General features: G+C 39.1%; 2 protein-coding genes across 3 annotated transcripts; both read left to right on the forward strand.

Annotated features, from left to right (window-relative positions):
- Window positions 1–415: 415 nt before the first annotated feature.
- LOC105079170 (plasminogen receptor (KT)) lies at window positions 416–10,830 on the forward strand. The gene is made up of 3 exons (XM_010967877.3): window positions 416–572; window positions 7,012–7,121; window positions 10,438–10,830. The coding sequence occupies exons 1-3, from the start codon at window positions 457–459 to the stop codon at window positions 10,557–10,559; spliced, it is 348 nt and encodes a 115-aa protein (XP_010966179.1). The 5' UTR covers window positions 416–456; the 3' UTR covers window positions 10,560–10,830.
- Window positions 10,831–17,465: 6,635 nt separating this feature from the next.
- Window positions 17,466–23,643, forward strand: LOC105079171 (prorelaxin). Of its 2 annotated transcripts, none has more exons than XM_010967878.3 (2): window positions 17,466–18,012; window positions 23,259–23,643. In XM_010967878.3, the coding sequence occupies exons 1-2, from the start codon at window positions 17,751–17,753 to the stop codon at window positions 23,594–23,596; spliced, it is 600 nt and encodes a 199-aa protein (XP_010966180.1). In that variant the 5' UTR covers window positions 17,466–17,750; the 3' UTR covers window positions 23,597–23,643. The 2 variants fall into 2 exon arrangements, with proteins under 2 accessions (XP_010966180.1, XP_045360939.1); XM_045504983.2 differs by lacking the exon at window positions 17,466–18,012 and adding an exon at window positions 18,159–18,320.
- The last annotated feature ends 234 nt before the right edge of the window (window positions 23,644–23,877 follow it).

Consider the following 23,877-nt stretch of genomic DNA (forward strand, 5'->3'; position numbering starts at 1 on the left):
TATTGATGTCTCGAAATACCATCATAGCACAATGTGATATGGACCTGATATTTCAAATGAGCTTCAGTTTGGAGTTGGATGGATTTGGAAAGCAAAATAATTTTAATGCAAATGGTAATGAAGGCCAATAAAATGTATTTGTATTTAAAGGCACAAAGATCTTTTTTCTCACATGTTATATGGTAAGCTGAACACATATTTTAGGCTTGAATAAAGGCTCCAGACTAGATGCATTCAAGACCTCAGGATGCAGAAGAAGAATATCACATCTATTCTGTATATATTCCAGAAGGACTTCAGTGAAGAGTCCCTTGAGGGTGAAAAAAAAAAAAAAAAAGATTCAAAGCCACTGAAGAATGAAAATCTACTGGAAAAGACGGTTACTAACTATACTGGGATTCAAAAGATGAGTAATTACACTGTCCTTTGTTTTGTCCTCAGCTGGAAAGGCAGCTAATGATGCAGAATGAAATGAGAGAAAGACAGATGGCGATGCAGATTGCTTGGTCACGGGAATTCCTCAAATATTTTGGAACATTTTTTGGCATTGCAGCAATCTCTTTAACAGCTGGGTATGTTTGCTGTTTACTTTAAAACTTTCTTAAATCATTTACTTGTTTTTGTCTTTGCCATTATCTTATTATTAAGTTGGCCAAGATAGGACTTTGATCCAAAGAACATATGTATGTAAACAAAGTAACCCTTAAAGCTTAGTCCTTGGCAGTAACTCTGTAGAACCAGGGTAGTAATAGTTAATTCTGCCTTCAGTTTCTTAGATTTCTTCTGTCCTTTTCTCCATTCTATAAGTTAGAGAGAGGACTTATTTAACACCACGATAGAAAGAGGTCTCTACAGATTTACCTCCACAGCCCCTAAGGGATAGATATCAATATTTAACCACTTTTAAAATGAGTAATCTGAGACTCAACATCAACGAAAGATAAACAAAACATATTTCTCATTCTACTTGATTCATTTCTAGTTGGTTAGTTTTACCTTCTTTTGAATTTTTAGGTTTTAAGTATTAAAATTTTTTTTCTCCTTTTGCCTCTCTTGTGCTCCCTCATTCTTCAGAGACAGCCAGCACTCTGTCTACTTTAATCTGAGCACCCATCCCCAACACCTCATGGCATGTCTTTTGACTGGTGAAATAACCTACACTCTATGCAGTATGTATCTCTCTAAATAAATCTACCTTTACTCAACTGTGACTCACTCTTGAATTCTCTCCTGCGTGAAACCAAGGACCCCCACTTGGCGGGGCACATCCCAGGGACTCAGCCGAGACCTGGAACACAGCACTCCTCATGTCCCACATTCGTTTTTCCTGTATTATCTCCCTGGCGCCAAACGTGGGGCATTTAATTAAAGAAACAGGGCTTAAAGGGCATAATCTCGATCTGCCTATTGGGCTATGGCTCCCCTCCCTTCGGAGGGTGGCAGGGGGTTTCTCCCATGCCATGCAGATTGAAGCAGCCCTTAGGTGGCAGCTGATGCTCCCTGCAAGATCTGGCAGAGACCAGCTCTCTAGCCACGGAGTTCACCACACCCAAGGCTTTTCTCTCCTCAATATTTTCTCATTCTCCTCTAACGCTCTTTGTCTTCGGACTGGAGAAGATCTACCAACAGGACCACTCAGACATCCAAATTAAGACCACATGGCAAGTAACTGGCAAACTGATTGGGTGAGCCTCCCCTCTGTGGCTCCTCAAGCCCAGTTCCACTTCTCTACAAGGTCTTAGTCTCAGTCCGATTCCAAGACACCGGAACTGTGAAAGTGGCCCCAAATTATGGGACTCTGGGAATTTCCCTTTTAAAAATCTGTGGCCCCAGCGCTCCCCAAGTGCCCTCAGGATGTATGGCCTCATTGCATTCCATAGGCGGGAGTTGCGGGAGCGCACTCCCTCAGTGGGCCTACAAATCTCTGGTATAGGAAGCATTGTGGCTATAGCATTCCCTTTTTGTCCTGGATTTCTACCTTTCAATGCTATCTATTTCCTTTCTTTCGCAGAAGGTGATCTGTTATTTGACTCAGGACCTAGGTCTCCTCCTTCCCTCTAAAGGATTTAGACTCTAGTCACCTTTTCTCCTGCTGGCCCTTGCTCCTTTCCTTGACTAGTCCAAAGGAGTCACCTCAGGCTCATGGACAGGACTTCCTAAGCAAAATGTGGACAACTACAAGTATTCCAAAGGACTCCCCATTAGGATGCATATTAATTAATTGGGAATAGTTTAAACAAGATAGTTTGAGAAAAAAGGAATTAATTTTCCTTTATAATACTACACAAACTAGGAGACCAAGAGGTCTGGCAAAAAAAAAAGGATCATTAAATTACAATACCATCCTATAGTTAGACCTATTTTGTAAAAGAGGAGGTAAATGCAGGGAAATCCAATAAGTCCAAACATTCTTGATCCTATACCAAGACCCAGGTCTAAGAAGCTACTACCAGGTATGCCTGGCTCGTGTCCCCTCAAAGCGCCTCCTCCCACAGAAGCTTGATGTTTTAGATGATCCCCCTTATGGGTCCAGCTCCCCATGGTCCACAGCCAGGAACTCCTACTTCCCCCAGCTCTGAGGGGGAACAGTCTTCCCCACCATCTTCCTCACCAGAGGAAAGTCCTTCTAGTATTACTCAAAGTGGGGCTACCTACCAACCTCCTACTACCAAACTCTGCCCCTTAAGGGAAGTGCCAGCAGATGTTAGAGGAACAATCAGGGTTCACATCCCCTTTTCTATGGCTGATTTGGCTACTTGCAAGGAGAAATTTGGACATTTCTCTGAAGACTCCAGTAGGTTTCACAGAGGAATCTGCCAGGCTGACAATGGCCTATGAGCTTACCTGAGGGGACCTACAAGTCCTCCTCTCAACCTGTTGCACTTTCGAGTAAAAAAGCCAGATCCTCAGTGCACCCCAGGCATATGCTGACGAATTGGCTGCCCACAATCAGGGACATATAATCTACCCTACCAGGGGGAATGCAATTTCTGACCAAGATCCCCTCTGGAACTACCAACAGGGAGGTAGAGGGCTTGAACACAGAAACTATATGGTAACTTGCCTCATAGAGGGGATTACAATGTATGTTGTTAAGCCATTCAACTATGACAAAGTCAGAGAAGTAACACAGGGAAAAGACAAGAATCCTGCCAGCTTCCAGGGCCACTTAGTGGAGGTGTTTAAAAAGTATATTAATATTAATCCCAAGACCCCTGAGAAGGAAGTCCTGGTAAATATCCATTTTACCACTCAGTCAGTCCCAGAAGTTAGGAAAAAATTACAAAAGACAGCTATGGGACCCCAGACTCTCATGAATATGCTCATGGATATGGCATTTGGAGTATTTAACAATAGAGACAGGGTTGAAGAGGCAAGAAAGATTCAGGGACAACAGTGAAAAGCACAATTCTTAGCGGCAGCCCTAACCCCTGCACCATCTCAGGGTTACTCTCACTTGCAAAGACCCATGGCAAGGTCAGGACCCAGGACATCTGGATCAGAGCTACTGTCTTGCTGACAAGGGACCTGCTTTAACTGCAGCCAGGGGAGCCACTGGAAGCATGAGTGTCCCATGTATGGGAAAAGTCCACCAGGACCCTGCTCAATATACAAACAAAAAGGTCAACTGGAAACAGGACTGCCCCTAGTCATGAAGGAGGCTTGAGGCTCCCAAACCAATCATGACCAAGAGGACAAAAGACTGACAGGGCCTAAGACCCTCCCTGGCTCCCACAGGACATCCGGTCATTTCTTCGAAGAAATCTCAGGTAATCCTTGACTTGGCAGGCAGGGAAGTTATTTTCTTGTTAAATACAGGGGCCGCCTACACTGCTAACTAATTTCCCTGGACCCTTGTCCTCCTAATCCTGTGTAACAATGGGGATCAATAGAAGGCCCCAAGACAAGCACTTGCTAGGAAATTTACTTTTGCACACCAGTTTCTGCTGGTGCCTGAGTGCCCCATCCCCTCCTTGGGAGTGGACTTGTTCACTAAATTCCAGGCAATCATTCAATTCAGAAACCTTCACGTGAAAGATATCCACCAAGAAAAATGACTATTCTTGGCTTTAGGAGCCTGCCTCAGTCCCGAGCCAGTCTCCTACCCCATATTGTTTCTCAAGTGAACCCTGCTGTCTGATAAACTAAGGTCCCTGACAGAGCTACTAATGTCAGGCTATCATTAGAAATGGGAACGTGTGAGGCTATAGGCAAGCCTCTTCAGATCAAAGGCCAAACCAAGGAGCCATAATGTAAAAAAACTTCTCAAACCCAAAAAGGATTCTCAAAAGTGTTTGTAAATACAGTGCCAAATGGGAGGCCATTGGACTAAACTGACCATAGCTGATATTCGGAGCCAGATGAAAATTTTTAGGGAAGCCTTCTCCCCTAAGCTAAATGAGGAAACACAAAACTGTCTGTTTTACAAATCTAGTCTTTACAGGATAAGAGGTGTGGCTCCAGAAATAATACAAAACCCACCAATCCTTCTACCACACCCAAAACTTCCCCTACTTATGTTAAGAAATTGTAAGTATCAAAGAACCTTTTTTGGCTTTAAAGGAACAAAGCAACTTGCTTTTCTCCTCAAGCCTTTGAGATATAAATGTTTTACCTGGTCTTCTCCAGTAACCCCTATCTCACCATCTTTTTACAATACAAATTTCCAAAAAGGGGGAATAAATAATTTGAAACTTAACTTGTTAAGGACAAATAGAAATGTTGTCTCTTTTTATAGATATTAGTAAACAGGTTTAGCCATCTAGATAAGCTACTTTAATTTGTTCTATCTTCCAGAAACCCAATTTAAATCCAACCTCTTTAGTAACTGATGGGTTTTACATTGTTATATCTGGTTCATGGCTAAAATTTTTAAATGGAAACTATAAGGTCTCTATGTATTATATGTATGTCATAGATGTATGGTATTGGCAAAATTAAATTGTGAAAGAGCTCTATTTCATTGGCTTTAAAAAAAAATCAAGTGCTTATATAAATACTCAAAGATATAAAGGAAATTAGCCAAAATGAATTTCAGGTTCATGTTATCAAAAAAGTATTGAGTACTAGTACTGGTATTGAAAGCTAGCTTAAGCTGTTGGTCTAATTAATATAAACATGTCTTTAGAGTCATCAATGTTAAGTATAATACTTAAGTTGCACCTAGGCTTACTGAGGTCAAATAAGAATTTATTATACCAGTTACAAATTTGTCAACAAGGAAAGGAACTCATGTTAGAAAAAAAAATTTTCAAGAAAGAAAAGTAAACAAAATAAGAGCTTTTGGGTAAACTCTATAGGAGTTTTGTTTTGGAAATGCCTATCTAAAATTGTCTGTTCAGATTTTGGTAACTGAAACTTAAAACTAAGTTAAATTTTAAAAACTTACTATCTGTGTCATTTATAAAATATTCAAACATTATTTGCTGGGAAGGTCTAAGTTTACCTAACTTTGCCTTCTTAGGAGAAAAAACTAAAGCATAAGTTTTCCAATCAAAAATGCTGGTATGACAACCAATTCACAATTGCTTGCTTCTTGTTTTTTTCCAGAGATTTAAGGTTTTTAAGAGTTAAAATTATAATATATGTAATCAAAGCTACTAAAATAATAAAAAAAAATTTCAGTATGCTAAAAAAGTAAGATGTGTGTTTTCAGTAAAAGGTTTGCAAAAAAGAAACACTAAAAAAAGTTTCATGCATAATTGGGATTTTAAATATTTTAACAAATTCTGAAAGTTCTTTGTAGGTCCAGCTAACCTTGAGATGCTTTAAAGAAACACTGAGGCATCTTACATATTAAATTAACTAGGATTATTTGGTACGTTAAGTTAAATATAATCAGTCATACTTCTCGTAATTGTAAACAAGTCTCTATCAATTACAGGTGTTTAACCATGCCTTTTAAGTCTTTTGTCGTTACACACAGTTAAACTGCTGTTACAAAGGTGCGTCATCTTTAAGAAGATTCATCAGAAGTCTGTGCAAACGGTGGGTTACAACAGTCCCACATCAGATGATGGCTATGCAAGGATTCCAGCCCATACCGCCCTTTGACGCAAAAACAGAAGGCTGCCCTGCCCCTGGGGCACCTAGATTAGGCATTCAGAGATTTTTACTCCCTGATAGGCAGGATCAACACCCCTTCAAAGCCTGGAAGTAGTTTCAGAAGATGCACTATCATTTCTCTGCAACCCCATAAGATTATGGGAGTAAAATCTTTGAGGGGGAAATGGGACAGGAAGGAAGGGGGCAGGGCACAGCCTTTTAAGGAATGACAGCAATTAACACCAAAATGGTGGAAGGTTCAACTCCCAGCAAGAAGGTGGGAGATTTGACTAAAATGGTGGGAGACCTTGAGCTCCATTATATGCTCGCTGTAATACATTAGCATGGTAAATGGCACTCCCATAGGCTGACCATAAAAGGTCAAAGGCTAGGCAGTGGCCCAGTCCCTGGGAATCCCAACTCCTTCTCCAGGGTAGTTGGAAATAGTACCCCAACATGTTAGCATATGAAGCTACCAAGCTTATATAAACTAGCAACACCATGACTCCTGGCCACCTCTCTCACTCCCTCATCTTCAGAGACATCCAGCACTCTGTCTATGGAATGTGTATCTACTTTATCCTGAGCAGCAAACACCCACATCTCATGGCCTTTCTCTTCCATTCTCAAACAGCCTACACTCTATGCAATACCTGTCTCTGTAAATAAATCTACCTTTACTCAAAAATAAAAAAAAATAATAAATAATTTTTTTCCTAACAACAACAAAAAAAGAAACAAAAGAAAACAAAAAACAAAGCATAGACCCTACCTAAGAAATGCACAATCTGCTGAGGGGTTAATGGTTAGGAAATCCTATTTCCATACAAGACGTAAATGAATTAAGTAGCTTCTGAAATGGAGGATATTCTTCCAAAAGGCAGGTAAACTTTTTTTTTCATCAAGTGTAGAGGTATGTATTTACAAGGAATTCCTTGATATTCATTCTTTTTGTTCTTGAATCAGAGCAATAAAAAGGAAGAAGCCAGCCTTCATCTTCCCTATTGTTCCATTAGGCTTTGTCCTTACCTACCAGTTTGACTTGGGCTATGGAACCCTTCTACAAAGAATGAAAGGTAAGTCTTTGGTAAACCAGAGTCTCTATTTCTGATTCATTTTCTGATTCAAGGATCCACTCCTTATGACCCCTTGACTTATGAAGATTCTGACAAGACTCTCCCTGAGCTTCCAATGACCAATATGTCTACTTCCTCTCACACAGTGGTGTGCTGGAGGCAGCTCATACCAGCTCACAAGAACCAACTGTCAAATTTTCAGGAATTTTGTAAGCATATTGTTAAATATAGTCATTATCAAAAATTACATTATATAAAATTAAAATTAAATAAAATTTTAAAATAATATTAAATTATATTAAAAATGATAAATACTCTGAATTTCAGTTTCTAATTATTTTACTATTATCTATCCTCTTAAGTTATATATATCTGTTTTCTTAAGTTATGTATATCTACTGTATCTATATGGTAAAAATACAGATACAATATACAGACACAATAAAATACAGATACAACTCTGAATTCAGTGACATCCCATTAAAATATCACCTTGAAGTTGGTCATGGTGAGAGTATTTACACCATGGGAATCTGCAAATGCCAAATCAAAGCTTGATTTATTATTTTGTTGACTGTCTAGACTAGGAGTTCAAAACTATGGGCTGGAGGCTGGCCACTTGCTTTGAAAATAAAGTTTTATTGGAACACAAACTTGTCCATTCATTTCTGAATGGAAATGTCTGTGGCTGCTTTCCCATATCCATGGCTGAGCCAAATCATTGCAACAGAAATGTAAGATCCTACAAGAATAAAATATTTGCTGTCTGGCCCTTTAAGGAACATTACCAACTGATGGTCTAACTTAAGAAAGTGATGAAGAAAATGTTAACAATGCTGATTATACTTTAAAGTGTGTCATGTCCATAGCCATTACATTGTGAATAGCATAGAAATTATGCTATTATGGTACATTACTGTCCTAACATTTAAAAACTGTTATCTGACGTAGCAAAGTTCATATCATTTTCAAACAAGTAAAGCTCCAACTTATGTCATTATTTCACTTTTATCCTACTCATTAACATAAATGAAAACACCAACCATCACTCATGTTAAAATTATACCTTCTTATCAACTGCATCTATACGTTAGCTATGGATACAAGAGTTCAACAACAATCAATAAAAACATTCTAGAATCAATTTGCTAGATGGAATTAATGATAAATTACATTCTACATTTTATTATTCATAAATTGTATGCTACATATATTTCATATAAATAAAATTCATAATAAACTTACATACATTTTCATTCTTCTGAAAAGCTGGTTGGTAAGTATTCATCAGTACTGTGCTGTTCTCACAGAACTCTGGATCTTATAGCTCTAGAAAATACCCCTGCAGCTACAGAAGCCATTCCTGTATCAGGAAGATACAGTTTCCCATTAGTCTAGGATATTCATGTCTTCCAAATTCCCACCACACTACACCTCTCATGAGGATCCCTATTTCCCTACTCCTCCAGCCTTCAACCCAGAGCATAGTGGAAACAGTACTTTCCCAAGCCTTCGTTTCTACCATCCTGTACTCTCCTGGGCTACAAGCCCATCAGTATCCCTGAGGCCCTGTGGGGACCTGTGGGGTTTGGAATGCAAAAGGAGAAGGTGCAGACTCCTCTGCAGGTATTGGGAGTAGGGAGCAGAACGTCTCATTCCCAGGTCTAGGGAGATACAGGGTTTATATGTTCTTAAAAATTCTCACTTGAAAATGGAAGGACATTTTCCACATAGAAACTATATTACAATGTCCTTTGAGTGCCATATTGGTAAACCATTGGTTCAGCTATAATATGGGCTAAACAGTTTTTTGTTGATGGTCTGGAAGTTGATTTATAGCATTATTACTACGGGAAAACATATTCTGAGTTCTAAAACATGGATCTATAAATTAACTTTTGGAGTACAATCTCATTTTAAGTGGGACACTAACTGTACATAACTGATTTACTACTGTTAAAACTCATTTCAATAACCTGCTCAGTTTCATCTTACTCATCTGCTTAAGAATTCATTAATCTGAGATCAACTATGTCTCACTGTTTATAAGGACATTAGAATTCTCAGTGCCTCATAAAAATTAATATGTAGCTTTAAGAAATTTCAACTCTATTACACAGCACTCACTTGACCATATTACTAATGGAGAACAAGTGTGTTTTATAAGAACATTGTGATTGTATATTTGCAAGGTAATTTCATTAAAGGTCCATCAGAGTCTACTGAATATAAAATTTTACACTTCCAAGGCATGTTGTGAGAACTTCCTGTTTAAAAAAACAACTTTAGAATCCACCAGGAAACTTATCATACTAAAAACTTCAGGCTATAATATTTAGCCCTCTTAACTAGTGATGACTCTGAGATATACACTTCCTATGTGACTGAATTTATTATCAGCCATTCTGAAAATACATACTAAGAATCTGTCGTATGGTAGTCACACTGACATGGAAACATCTAGTCTGTCATTAATAGCCTGCCTAATTACATATAATTTTATAGTGACTTTTAATTACTATTTAAGACTGACGGGAAGAAAAGCTGTTTGCAGATGGTTGTAATGCTGTCATAACTTGCCAATTATAGTCTCTCCTTTTGGGTCTGGAATATAAATTAAATTGTGTGCTAAAAGAGGAGGGCTTAAAGAAAAACAATTCCCTTCAACCCCAAGGAGAGTTTATGGAATGGCGACAACATATATTACAGTTTTTCAAAATCTTGCTCATTTGTCGTCCACAATAAAACCTGGCAAATATCACCGGGCCCGAGAAATTACTAGCTCTTATTTGAAAGAGGACATGTTTATAAAAATGGGTATATGTATGTGTGTGTCTATGTATGTGGAGACAGACTAAAGCATATTTAATATTAGTTTGGGTATTTACAAATGGTTTTGAGTCAAAGATTAGCTTTTCTGAAAAATTAGACTTTTTAGTAAACTTTATTTTCTCTCATGTCACTTATATTAAGAGGCAAGACGAAGAATTATATGTGATTTCGCCACCCTAAACCCCTCCTAAGACAACTAATTCTTTACTTGGTATTTTTTCTCTCCTACATTTTAGAATGCTGTCTTCTGTTAAATAAAGTCTCTGGCATCTGATTTCTCTCTCTAGGAAATTTCAGAATTCATGATTGCGTTTCCTTTGGGAAGTGCCTTCTGGGGACAATGGGTGAACTATTTTACTGTGAGATCTGGGGGCATGCCTCCACACACTGTTACAGTGTGTCCCTGGAACACAACAAGTAGGCCTTCTCACAATGCCGACGACGGCCCCTTTGTCACCTTGCACATTTCTCTACTTTATTTAAGGTGAAGCCGAGAACATACTGGAAACAGAAAAGAGTAAGCTGCAGCTGCCAAAAGGAATGATCACTTTTGAAAGCCTTGAAAAAGCAAGAAGGGAACAGAGTAAATTCTTCATAGACAAATGAAATTATGTTCACCCACCAAATCTCAAAACACACAATTGTTGACTTCAATCATGGCCTTTACAGTTTTTTACATGCTTGAGACTTTGATATAATGGATTTTATTTTAAAATAATAAAATGCAAGATGAGTTCTGTTAAACTATTTTAAAATAAAATTTATAACATTCAACACAAAATCAAGGAGGAACTCTAATCTTTCAGATTTCCTTTATATGTGTGTGTATTACAAATATCTAAATGTAAACTGAATAAACTCAATTGTTTTCAATTCATGGAACAAAAGTCCTGCTACTCATCACTTCTCTGTCACTCACACTTTCCCCATCACATTAGGCTCCCATAGATACCCCTTCTATTTGGATTTGTGAATTCTGTCCTGTCTCCACATGACAGAAAACAACTAAAATTAATGATTAACGTGTATACTGAACTTACTGTGGCCAGACACTGTCTGATTGTTGGCACATATTCTGTAATGTTCCCAAAAATCCTATGAGGCAGGCATCATTTTGTAGATGTGGAAACTGAGGTACAGAGAGATGGAATTACTTCCCCAAGGTCATACATGGACAGGACAGGAACATGAATGTAAATGCTTTGGCTCCACTGTTTATGCTCTAAAAGGTCTTGAAAAACTTAGGTCTTAGTGCATTCTTGACACGCAAAGACAGTTGTGAAAGACAAAACGTGAAAACATCCAAAGAATGACACAGAACACAGTTGCTAGACAGGTGGGAAGAAGGGGAAGGTTGCTTAGGATGCCCAACATTTTATTTTCCCTCACCAAGAAACTTATATGCATAAAATAATTCTATTTATGTCCATTCCTATGATTACAAACTCTACATATTATATACTAATCCCAAGGATTTTTATTATTACTTACCATGTGTCACGAACTTTTGCAGACATTAGGGCTACATGCGTGAATGAGCAGATAAGGTTATTATATTCCAGGAAGGGAGGTATATTCTAGTGAGGCATGAGAGAACTGGGGACAGAACAAATAAACACAAAGATAAACAACTTCGTTTCTGATGGTGACAAATACTTCAGCAGAAATGGAACAAGATGACAGAAAAACGTAGGGGGAGGCTACTTTAGATCTGGGACAGTAGTTTCTGCCTCTCTACAAAGGTGACATTTGAGTTGAGATTTCAATGATAAATCAGGCAGTCCTGTGAAGAGCAGGTATGGGGACAGGGAAAGTATCTCTAGGCACAGGGAAGAGCCAGGGGACAGGCTCTGAGATTTGGCATAGCCATATAGGAGATGAAATTTAAAGGGGGAAAACAAGCATGAATACAATCTCCATTACCCTCAAGCAAAACAACATACAGTTTTGATACAATTATAGTTATAGAGAACTTGGGCCAGGTCTTGAAGGATGCATTGAACTTGTCCATGAAGAAAAGGAGGTAAAGAGGAAGGGCATCCTGGGTAGAAGACTGATTAAAGGCAGCTCCATACGTGCCAAGTCCAGGGATCTGGTGATGGTTGTTTGGTTTGCCTGGAGCAAGAGGTTCCGCAGAGGGGGTACTTGTTAAGAAATGAGCCCGGAGGCACAGCTCAAAGAAAGGTCCTTGGGTGTAACACCAGGAAGTGTTCACTCGATCCTAAGGGTGATGAGCATGAAAAACTCTGCACTGGGATTTTATTGGGAGTAGTCAACTAGAGAGGAAAGATCCCATAGCCCAATCAATGAGGCACTGCAACGGTCCACCTTAGTACGGACCAGGACCCATACTAAGGCTGTGACTTTGGATTCAGAAAAATGAAAAGGACAAATAGCAGGACTGGGAACCAGTTTGAGTTTGTAGAGTAAGGAGAAGGTGATTTCCTTCATTTAATCCATATGGATTATCTGGGACCTCTGGAGGACTTGGGAAAGAAGTGATTGGGAGGCATACTGGTAGGCTAACAGATGCCTAAGATCTGGCACTGGTTTGTAGACCACGTCAGAATCTGGAATTGCATAGTGTTTCGTTCCCCTTAAAATTAAATCACGCTGTTCAAATATTCCTGACATAGTCTAGCCAGGGCTCAAAAAAGGTGGGTTTGAGTCCCTGCAAGGGTTGACTGGATAAATAACTTTCAGGGATTTCTGTTATTCTGCAATACAGCGAGGCCTCTCTGAGCCACCAGGCCATTCATTTTTCTTGGCTTCTTAGCCTGCACTGACCCTGAGTTCATTTTAATTGTTACTTAAAAGAGCCTCTGATAAACACACATACACTCACACTTTCGTTTGCTTCCCAATTGTGTGGTGAGGTAAAAATCAAAGCAGAGTGACTAACTGATGGCTTTGCAATTCAACCATATTAAAATATAATCAACAACACCAAGCAAAGCTGAAGTATATTGGAGAGGGATTTTGCAATAGAAAAACTGTTGAGTTACCTCCTCTGGTATCTTGGGAGCAGCTGGTACCAAATTCTCCCTCCCTTTTTCTTTCCCATCAGCACCTGGCCAAAGACCTCCATGACTTTGCACCCTGATACACCTGGGAGTCAAAAGAGTGTAGGTCACAGAGCAAGGGAAGCAGTAGCACCAGAGACAGGCACTACCTCTGCCTGAGCAACAATTCTTCTTAAGCAACCAGGGTGCCATGCCTAATTCCCTCCAGGATGGTGGTCTCCCACCTTCTCACAAACCTTACAGAGGGTCATCCCTGCACCTGTCCCAGGGGTGCACAATCACAAATATCATCTTCATGACTGCCCCCAATCTGCCAGTGATGATTACCAGGCTAGATGAAGTGAATGGAATGTTCTAGCTGGATCCTTGGTAATTGGGACTCAAGAGCCAATCAGTTCAGGTTAGTTGTTCCCACCTTCACAAGTGGGAGCCTCAGAAGCCACCTGCTAAATACAGGCCAAACCCAACAACATGTAAAGCTGTGGTATAGTAAATTGATGACAATTCTTGTCTTGGGAATGAGAGTATTTTAGGGTGGGAAGAGTTGGCAAAACTGGCAAAGACATAAATTATGCCCAAAGCATAAGCCTAGAGGAATTGGTCGTTCTGTCTCAGGTGGCCTTTGCCATTTCACGGAACCAATTAATTAGCCAAGAGCAGCTCATTAAAGCCAACCAGACGTCCTCGGTCATGAGTAGTCCATCTTCTTTTTGATGCGAATTCTTTTATTGCCTCCTATTCAACCAGCTGGTTATGGCATGCCCATATGCAATATTCAACACTGACACTGGAGAGATGAGACTGGCAGCAGTCTATCAGTCACATGTTCACAGCCCAGGATAGGAGGACACTGCATGCCACACAAGGCTACATGGGAGCTGCACTCAGAACGGAGTGAACAACCAAGGGCTGTGTGAGGCAGGCCTTGTAGCATCAGGAGAGTGAGGTAACCCCTGGTTACTGTGAGAGAACGTGACTTGCTCGGAATACTTCCACGGGCTGGCAAAGAAATGAAAGCCACTACTCAGAGATAAGCAGGAACTGTGCCTGGTGCTCTTGATGAGGGCGGTTGTATGGCTAGGGCACTTTAACTGTGGGAGCAGAGTGGGGAGGAGAACTTGTGGTTAAGCCATTTAAGCCCACCTCCCAGTTTCACCAGACGTTAAAGCAGCATGTAATATCTAATGTTGGGCCTTAATTTTAGACTCCGTATATTAACATTTATGGTGATCAATAAAACTAGTATATCGGGGGACCTCTTATTGAGTGTCTACTACATGATAAGCATGTATCATCAATGAACAGAACTAAGACTCCTATTCACAGGGAGTTTCCATCTGGTGGCATGATCCTTTCTGAATATTCCCTTAGCACATATATTATTGAGTAGATAGAAGGAAAAAGAAAATAATGAAGTTCTTTCTCTTTTCTAATCTCTTAACCAAGAGATTTCGAAAGGTTTGTTGACAAGAGGACTTTCTGAAGATCCCAAGTTCTTTCATTTTTTCGTTTCAGTCTTCTTGGTAAAGCAACATGACAACCTGAAGTGAAGCACGTACACTCTATCTCTATGAAAAATAGAGTCAGCACTGGTTTTTGACCAGGATGCTTGAAATAATACAAAGATTCACCTCTCCTTCTTCCCCAAATCTCAAATAAATAAGAGAAATGTACAAACCAAAATAGATCCAATGCAGCACTGATTATCATGGGGATGGAGTGGGGTTGTCTGCTACTGACAGATCAGAGAAAATCGGAATTTACTATACGACATAAAGCTTGTCAAAAAAACGATTAGCGGTGAAATATAGAAGATCAGAGTCATTTTTAAAAGAACCGCTAGCCAACACCAACTGAATGTAGTAGAGGCTGGAGGGTGCTACAGATAGAAGGCTATGAACAAGAGAATTCAATAAGGGACTACGGAACTTCAGAGGCTGTCTGTCATTCAGGACAAAGATGTACGTAGTGGACGTTCTAACCCAGAAAAACAAGGGAAGTGACCAGGAAACATACAGCCTGGTAAGGACAAAATGCAGCCCCCCAACACAAAAAAGCAGCTCCACAGACCCTGCCCCCGCCCCCGCCCATGCCCCTCACCCTCTCCTCCACAAAATCCCGGGAGGCAGAGAAGGCTCCTCGCCCCAGAGGCTGAATTCACTGCTTCTTATTATATGACCAGTTTTTGAGTGGTACAAAGATAATCTGTGGTCACCCATCAAGTATAAGCTCTGAAATAATTACTTTTCAATCTTTAAAATATGTAATTCAAGAGCTACTAAAGCATACCTAAAACTCTCATGAGAAACTGATAAATGTAAGCTTAATTTATTTCTCATATAAAAATTTATTTCACACATATATATGTATCACTCAGGATTGTGTTCTCTGTAGATAACAGAAAATGCTACAACAGTGGCTTCAAAGAAGCCCGTGGAGTAAATATCCAGCCCTGTTTTTAAGCATCTGAATGATGCCAGCAGTCTCCTCAACAGTTTTCCTGTCAGCTCTCTACCTCCTACTTTCCACACATTCTTCTTCCAAGAAGGATGCTGCACCTCTGGGTCTCAGTCTTTGAGTTTCAGGTAGGAAAAGGAGGCAGAAGTCTTAGTGCCTGGATTACAAAAGCAGAGGCTTTGCCAGAAACTTCCACATGTGTGCTTATGTCCTATTGACCAGAACTGTGTTACATGGACACTGCTGCCCGAAGGAGACTTTAGAAAAATCATTTCTACTACTAAAGATTGAGCTGAAGTAGACAGAGTTGAGATAGACAAGGGGGAAGGGTCTAGGAAGAGGCTGAGGCACTTTCACTCACTAGTACCGTAGGTTTGCTTACTGCTTTATCCCTCCAGTGACTGTTTTAAAGACTCTGATGTTTACCTATTAACTTTCACCATGCAGACTAATTGCACTTGGAGTTGGATCCAAGGAATTCAGTGGAACCAAAGAAAGCGGGCTTTGGAATCCAGGGGACGTGACTAAGAATCTCATGTCCAACACCTACCTGATGTGTGCAGGGCGTTCATTTGGTTTTTCTCTTTAAAAGAGTTTCCTTGGTTTTTAAGGTTTTTTTAAGTATACTAAACACCTCCTAGTTGTGTCCATGAACCCTGCATTTCCCTGTTACATGTAACAGTAGGGCAAGCCCACATCTGGCACATGTGCCAAACAAAGTCACACAAGTTACTTGACTACTCTCAACTTGCTTCCTCTCTCTGTAAAATGGGAGGATGGTTGCTTCATTGGACAGCTGTGAGGATGCTTCAAGACCACCTAAGTAAAGTAAAAACTTACCCCCCTGGAAATTTACATTTTAAATGAGAAATTACTTTGCAGGATAGCTTTGCAAATAGATTATTTTTTGAAATGACTGTCAATTCACAAAAATACCATCAAACCTAAGTTTACAGGTCTGTCCCCAACTGCTTGTCATAGGGGAAACCAGTCTAAAATCACTACCTGTGACAATCCCACAGCTTTGGTCAGGCTTTTTTCTTTCTTCAAGAATTATGCAATGCTTAGCATTTGACCAACCTAGAAATTAGAATTATTCTATTCTACAACTGTATTTATAACTAAGTGATTGTTGACTTTTTATTTTAATTCAAAGTTACCCTAACTTCCTCCAAGTCTCTAATATACATTGTGGAGCTGAGGTAACCTGAGTACATTAGGAACACAGCACACAAATTACTGAAACATGAATCTATTTACACTTACAAGTTAAGTTTTCATCCATCTAGAAAGGTGTAGTGAACATATCACCTCAAATTGTGTTGGATTTTTTAAAGTTAAATTAGAAGGTGTTAAAAGATCTCCTACAAAATACAGCAAGCAGAGAACAATTTTTAAAAAGAACATAGTTTTTGTGGTGTAACCTGTTACCAAAATATTCTTTCTGGAATTGTGAGACTCATTGCTTGCAGGCTTGCTTGCCTTTTTTGTTGTTTTTTGATTGGTTTCTGTATTTCTGTGTGTGTTTTCTTCAGTCTCTAAGGGTACAGAATACAATCTCAAATTACAGTACTCAAGTAAAGAGTTTCAGTCAAACTATTTCTCACAGGAGTCGAAAGAAAGTCAGTGGAGAAAGTGCAGTGTATACTGAGATAGTATACAAGCTTAACGTGATGCACTGAGAATTTCAAGGTGTTACCAGGATTTGATGAAGAAAAATCATCAGTTCTCCCTCTCTTGTCAGCAATATATCCATTCATTCACTATATTTTTATGCATTGATACACCAGACACAATAGTAATTCATCTAACTATAATTATATTTAGATTACAAAGTTATGCAGCAGATGTTCATGTTGGGTTGTAAGAAGATGGGTGATTTCAATTTTACTTCTGTTGCGATAATTCAGTGTAATGGCCATGCTTAGTTTTTTAATAAAAACTTCAAATATTGACTTAAGTTTACGTAAGTTAAAAAAAGTTGTTTCAGAATAAGAAAAGAAAGAAAAACACAACTGTAAATGGGCCAATAATCTAACCATGAGCAAACAGATGAAAGTTGGGAGGGGTGCACTAGTGCTGGGAAGAGGGTGGGGAGTGCGGAATTCCAAGGAGGTAGGTTGGGAAAGGGGTGGAGCTTGGACCCTTAACTCAAGGTCTAAGTAGTAGCCAGAGGGCTATAAAAACTTGGAGGAGCCAGGCAGGGAAAGCAACCGAAGGTGTGGGATTTGCACACATACGGAGGCCGGTAGGCAACAGCAGCTGCAGTATCTACAGAAAGACTGAAACACCCACAGCAACACAGATCAGGTCCAGGATGCCGCGCCTGCTCTTGTCCCACCTGCTAGGTGTCTGGCTGCTACTGAGCCAACTTCCTAAGGAGACCTCAGGCGAGCGTTCAAACGACTTCGTTAAGGCATGCGGCCGCGAATTAGTCCGCCTCTGGATCGAAATCTGTGGCTCTGTCTCCTGGGGGAGGCCGGCTCCGAGACCGGCTCCGAGACCGGCTCCAAAACCCGCTCTGAGACCCGCTCTGAGCCAGGACAAGAAGCCTCGGCTGAGATCTGGACCGCCAGCAGGTGAGAGCTCCCACCCCGGGTTCCCACTGGTTGCTGTCGGTCTGCCGACCAATCGGAACGGTAGCCCGCCCTACCTCGAGACTTCATTGGCTGCCGCGCTCAGCCCTTAACTCTAAAGCCGGGGCCTCCAAGTTTGGGCTTTTCCCTCGTATCTTGCTTTTTCAGTGAGGATCTCACCAAGGATTGCACCAGAGGGAGGGAGGGAAAGCCCCGAGAACAGAAAATGGTCTCACCTGAGAGGCACTTGTTGCCCTTCACCTCTTGGCAGTCAGGCTGACGGTGTAGGGAGAAGGGGGAACACAGACCAGGTAAGTGTCCAAAGACCGCAGGAGGTGGGGCCTACTCGGAGGGATCCTAGAGACAAGATCCCAGGGCATGACGGCAGGCTTGTTGGCAGCTGGGGCAACTGGACTGGGCATCTCGACTTGGGACGACAGGGGGCAAACAGTGAGGTGTGAGCTGGTTATCCAGTGTATTTGCACACCAAAGAGCACAGGGCACAGACCTCTAATTGGCTCCTGAAGTGGTAAACACGAAGAGACTTAGATTTAATGACTCTCCCCTTCGATTTAAAAACAAACAAACAAACAAACAAACAAACATACAAACCTGGCTGTGACCGATGACATCGAAAACTTCCCCTTTAATTTTATTTTTATTTGTAAGCCTCACCAAAGGGGAGAGCCTAGCTTCTGACTTATTTGAACTGGTTCTTGAAGTTCATTTGTAAGAAAAGGGACTGAAGAGAAAGAAAAGGGCCTGATAGCCTGTAAGGAAAACTAAAGGGGACCAAGAGTCAAGGGAAAGTTTGCCCTTCTGACAAACACAGCTGAAAATCTGATTGATGCTTCTAGCATTTGGAAGGTGCAATGGATTTTCCTTAAAAGCAAGAGCAAGAACTGAGAACTGAGTACAGCTTAAAGCTGGAATTTTGTTTTAAACCCACTTTGTTACTTATAAACCATTTATAAAGATATTGGAAGTTAAGTTTAAATAGCAGGGGAACTTTCACTGGAGGCATAGGCTAGTGTCATGAGTGTAGGAGCTCATATTAAATTCAGAGAAGGCAAGCTCAATTATGAATAAGTGTTTCATATTTTGTAACACATATGCAATTTATGATAAACCAGAACTGTATTTTACAGGCTATATGTATATCCTGTATATAGGTGACACTTGGAAAATTATTGTGAACATTAAGGATATTACTTCCCTTTTATGGGATTTAAAGCACGATTATAAAATTACTTACATTTTGACATCATTGGTCAGAGATTGATTTACTTAATGCAAGTGCTTATATAATTTTTGTATCATATTAATAGATGAGTACTGCAGAGTTTAGGAATTTAGTGATTCAGTGTAGGGAACACCACATTGCATTGCACTCATTGAATTCATTAATTCACTCCTTCTGAAGAAATAACGTGCTCATATGAAACGCTGAGAAGTATACATAAGACAATGAGAAAAATGCAAAGATAGATATTAAAGACTTTGAAAAAATGAGAATTTAATGAGAAAATAAAAATATCTGTATTAAAAGAGGAACTGGAAAGCAATGTTAACATATGGAGATACATGTGTAGATCTCCTGCATTTTCATTTAACATCATACAGTGAGCACTTTCTCACATTGTTATTCTCCAAAAACATAATTTAAAATTTCTTCCTAGTATCCCATATCATAAATCTACCATATATATTTAACCATTCTTAATGGACATTTGGATTGTCTCCAGATTGTTGCTTAAAAATGGTTTTCTGAGTACATTTATACCTATACAGGCATTTAGCCAAATTTGTATTTCTGTAGAAGAGCTTGTGATTTTAAAATATTTTTAAGGACACACTGTAACTGACTATAGCTCAATAAAAATACACTGTCTGTATCGCTGCTCAGTACATAATTTACCTGGAAATAATCTAACAGAATACTGCCTACAAGTGAGGATCAACAGAAATGTTTAAATTATTAGTCAAGAATTATTTTGGAAGTACGTGTCAATAATTTGTGATTCATGAGATTTAAAACCTCTATTGTTAGTTTCCCTTTGTTTTTACATTATTAAATTGTTAGCTCACCATTTTCCCCACAATGTGTGCATAATTATAACACTTACTGCACCCCCTTTTAAAACAAGATAGATATTTTAATTAGAAGAAGTCTATGCTAGTGAGATTTGAGTCTAAAATACAATGATTAACAGGCATTTGTATGAATTCAGGTCAATGAGAATACTATCTTTTAGACTCCAAAAGCTAAAATTGTTGTGGGCTGAAAAATGTTTCAAAACAAATTAAAGAGAATAATTTTAATAAAAGAGGGCAACACAGGCAACAAAAGCAAAATCAGACAAGTGGGGCTATACCAGTCAAAAATTTCTACATAGCAAAGGAAATAATCAATAGTGAAAAGACAATCTATAGAATGGGAGAAAATATTTGCAAAGTATATATCTGCTAGAGGATTAATTTCCAAAATATATCAGGAATGCCCACAACTCAACAGCAATAAAACTTAATAACCTGATTTAAAAATCGGCTGAAGACTTCAACAGACATTTCTCCAAGGAAGACATACAAATGGCCAACAGGTACAAGAAAAAATGCTCCATATCACTAATCATCAGGGAACTGTAAATCAATACACCAGTGAGATATCACTTTAACCTATCAGGATGGCTATAACCAATAAACAAAAGACAAGTGTGGTTGAGGATGTGGAGAAACGGAAACCCATGTGTACTATACTTTTGAGAAAGCAAATCTGTGCAGCCACTATGGAAAACAGTGTGGCGGTTCCTCAAAAAAAAAAAAAAAAAAAAAGATCCAGCAATCCCAATTCTGGGTATTTATCCAATAACAATTGAAATCAGGATCTTGAACAGACATTACTACTCCCATATTCATTGTAGCAACATTCATAATAGCCAAGGGGTGGAAACAACTTAAATATCCATCCACAGATGAATGAAGAAAAAAGAAAAGCAGTGCATGTATACAACTGGCCTAAAAAAAGGAGGAAATCCTAAAATATGCAACAACATGGATGAACCTGGAATACATTATACTGAATGAAAAAGCCTGTCACAGAACGACAAATATTGCTTGATTCCACTTCCAAGTATCTAAAATAGTCAAACTCATAGGAGCAAAGAATAAATGGTGATTATCAGGGACTAGGAGGAGGGAAAAATGGGGAGTTGCTAAGTAACATGTGCAAAACTTTAATTATGCAAACTGAATTAGTTCTAGAAATCTGATGTATAACATTGTACCTACAGAAAATTATGCTATATTGAACACTTAAAATTCTGTTAAAAGAGTAGATCTCATGTTAAATGTTCTTAACAAAATTAAAAAAAAAAAGATACCTGAGATCTCTGACATATTTTTGTGAATTTTTGTGTAACTTTAAAAATATTTCAGAATAAAAGTTTTTCAACTGTAAAAAAAAGAAGTGCCAAAAAACATAACGTATTAATAAATGAGGCAGACACTACAGATGGTTTGCTTGATTCATTAACTAACTGGCTTTAAGACTATGGAGAGTTACTATCAGGTTTTCTCTGCATTCAATAAGGCCCCAGCTAGAGACAGTTTAAGTTAGAGCCAGGAGAGTTTTTTATCAGGAGATTGAATTGAACTTGGGATGTCTTACCCGGGGAAAATGCAAAAACTTCTGACTACCAAAAAGTAGTATAAATTCTCATCTGTCATACCAGTTTAGAACTTGAATGAGAGACAGCATTAGAAGGAAAAACTAAATGCTAGAGTATTGTTTTCTTTCTACTGAAAACTCCAACCGTTGAAGCTTGTTGTTGACTGAAAGGAGAGTAACTGAGATTCTTGCTACAGAACTCACAGAAAATGGACCGGTCCCAGACCATTACTGCCTGGGTGAGGGGGCATGTTGGTTACCCAGGAATCCTCCTTCCATGCTTACATTTAGATCTCTTAACCTCATTGTTTTCACTATTTCAGGAGAAATGCCTTATTAATAAGTTGGAAAGGACATTTTTGCTGTCGATGAAGAACAGCAAGAACTGATCCAGGTTACACTATAATTTAAACATCATCTGTGTTTCTGGTGCTATAACTCTCAAAAATGATGTAATAAGGATAGGTAAGGTTAGGAGAGTTTTTTAAGTGCAGGAAACGTTTACTATTTATTTATATCTCCTATTTGGTAGTGCTGGAGACACGAAAAGAGTCAGTGAATGTTCAACTGAACTGAATGGGTATAAATAAGGAAGATGTCAGCTGGTCCCTGAAGGTTCCCAGCCTTCCAACCTTCATTGTTTGCCCATCCTGGGATGCTGCTTAAGAATAGATTCCCTTCTGAAAGAACACACAGAACTTGCATAGTTCCTGATCTACAACACTGGAACAAAAACCATACACAGTACATTAGTCGGGAGACGCACGCCACAACAGATAATAATCTCTCTTAGTCAGTGATTTGTTGGTTAGTGTTCTTTTTCTCTATTTATATATATATTTATTTATTTATTTTATTGGTGGGGGGAGGTAGTTAAGTTTACTTATTTATTTTTAGAGGCGGTACTGGGGATTGAACCCAGGACCTTTTGTATGCTAAGCATGTGCTCTACCACTTGAGCTATACCCTCCCCCTAACCCATTTTTCTATTTAATGTAAAATACTATTAATTTGTAGTAAGTACTCTGGAGAAGAAAAATTGTTAGACAGATGCATAGGGGAATCAGAGACTGGTATCTCCTGCCAACTATATCAGAGCAGTTGAAAATTCTGCCTTTTTAACTGTATCCTGAAGCAGTAACTTGGCACCATGGACCATGTGATAGTTGAAAATAATTAATATGTTTTTCAAGGGTGACTATCATAACTCAGAACTTGCTTCGTCATGGTAGAAGATTACTCAGCTAAGAAAAATTCATGTGTGTTTTGGATGGTCAAGATGACTTCAAAAGTGTCAGGGAGGGAAAAGTGCTATGATGAATGCATTAAGGGGACATAAGGAGAGAAGACAGAGGGTCCGAGTGGAGTAAAACAGAACCTTGGTAATGTTCTAGTACTTCAGTTTAGTACTGCCCAACTATAATAAATTAAGTTTTTTAGGTACTGGGGCACTTGCTGATTCCATTTTACTGTTTAATTGTATTGAAGCAATGCTTTCCTTTATGTCTATTCAAAATTTTAGAGTTTTCCTGATGTTTCTTAACATGAGTGTTTTTTCTCCTCCCCTTCTTTTTAAACTTAGAAATCATGCCATCCTCCATCACCAAAGATGCAGAAACCTTAACTACGATGTTGGAATTCACCCCTAATTTGCCACAGGAGCTGACGGCCACACTGTCTGAGAGGCAGCCATCGGCAGAGCCACAACAACCTGCTTTAAAGGATTCAAATCTTAATTTCGAAGAATTTAAGAAAATCATTTTTGACAGACAAAATGAGGAAGAAGACGAGAGTCTTTCAGAATTAAAAAACTTAGGCTTAGATAAACATTCCCGAAAAAAGAGACAGTTACAAATGACACTGGGTGAGAGATGTTGTCAAAAAGGTTGTAGCAGAAAAGAAATGGCTACAGCATGCTGAGCTGAAGCCAGCTGCGTATTCCATCTAATGCTCACATTTTTCTCAATGGCACATTCACTGATGCCTCTGTCACCCCACTGATTATCAGAATATGAGAAATCATGTTTAGTGCTTAGATTTCCCATCTGATGTGTAAAAATATGTCGCTTATATTACTGTACTTTCTGCTAATAAATTTTTTATGCTAGATGGTATTTTTGTCTTTTTAAATTCATGACACCATTATGTTACTACCATTTTTTTTTAATGCTGCTGGCTTAAAATTACAATAAAATCTTAAT

This window comes from Camelus bactrianus, chromosome 4 (genome assembly GCF_048773025.1).
Source record: "Camelus bactrianus isolate YW-2024 breed Bactrian camel chromosome 4, ASM4877302v1, whole genome shotgun sequence".
In the NCBI taxonomy this organism is placed as follows: Eukaryota; Metazoa; Chordata; class Mammalia; order Artiodactyla; family Camelidae; genus Camelus; species Camelus bactrianus.

Coding starts and splice junctions, on each gene's coding strand:
- LOC105079170 (XM_010967877.3), top strand. CDS start 457: ATGATGCAGAATGAAATGAGAGAAAGACAGATGGCGATGCAGATTGCT. Junction 573..7,011: donor GCAATCTCTTTAACAGCTGG/GTATGTTTGCTG, acceptor TTCTTGAATCAG/AGCAATAAAAAGGAAGAAGC. Junction 7,122..10,437: donor CCTTCTACAAAGAATGAAAG/GTAAGTCTTTGG, acceptor ACTTTATTTAAG/GTGAAGCCGAGAACATACTG.
- LOC105079171 (XM_010967878.3), top strand. CDS start 17,751: ATGCCGCGCCTGCTCTTGTCCCACCTGCTAGGTGTCTGGCTGCTACTG. Junction 18,013..23,258: donor GAGATCTGGACCGCCAGCAG/GTGAGAGCTCCC, acceptor TTTTAAACTTAG/AAATCATGCCATCCTCCATC.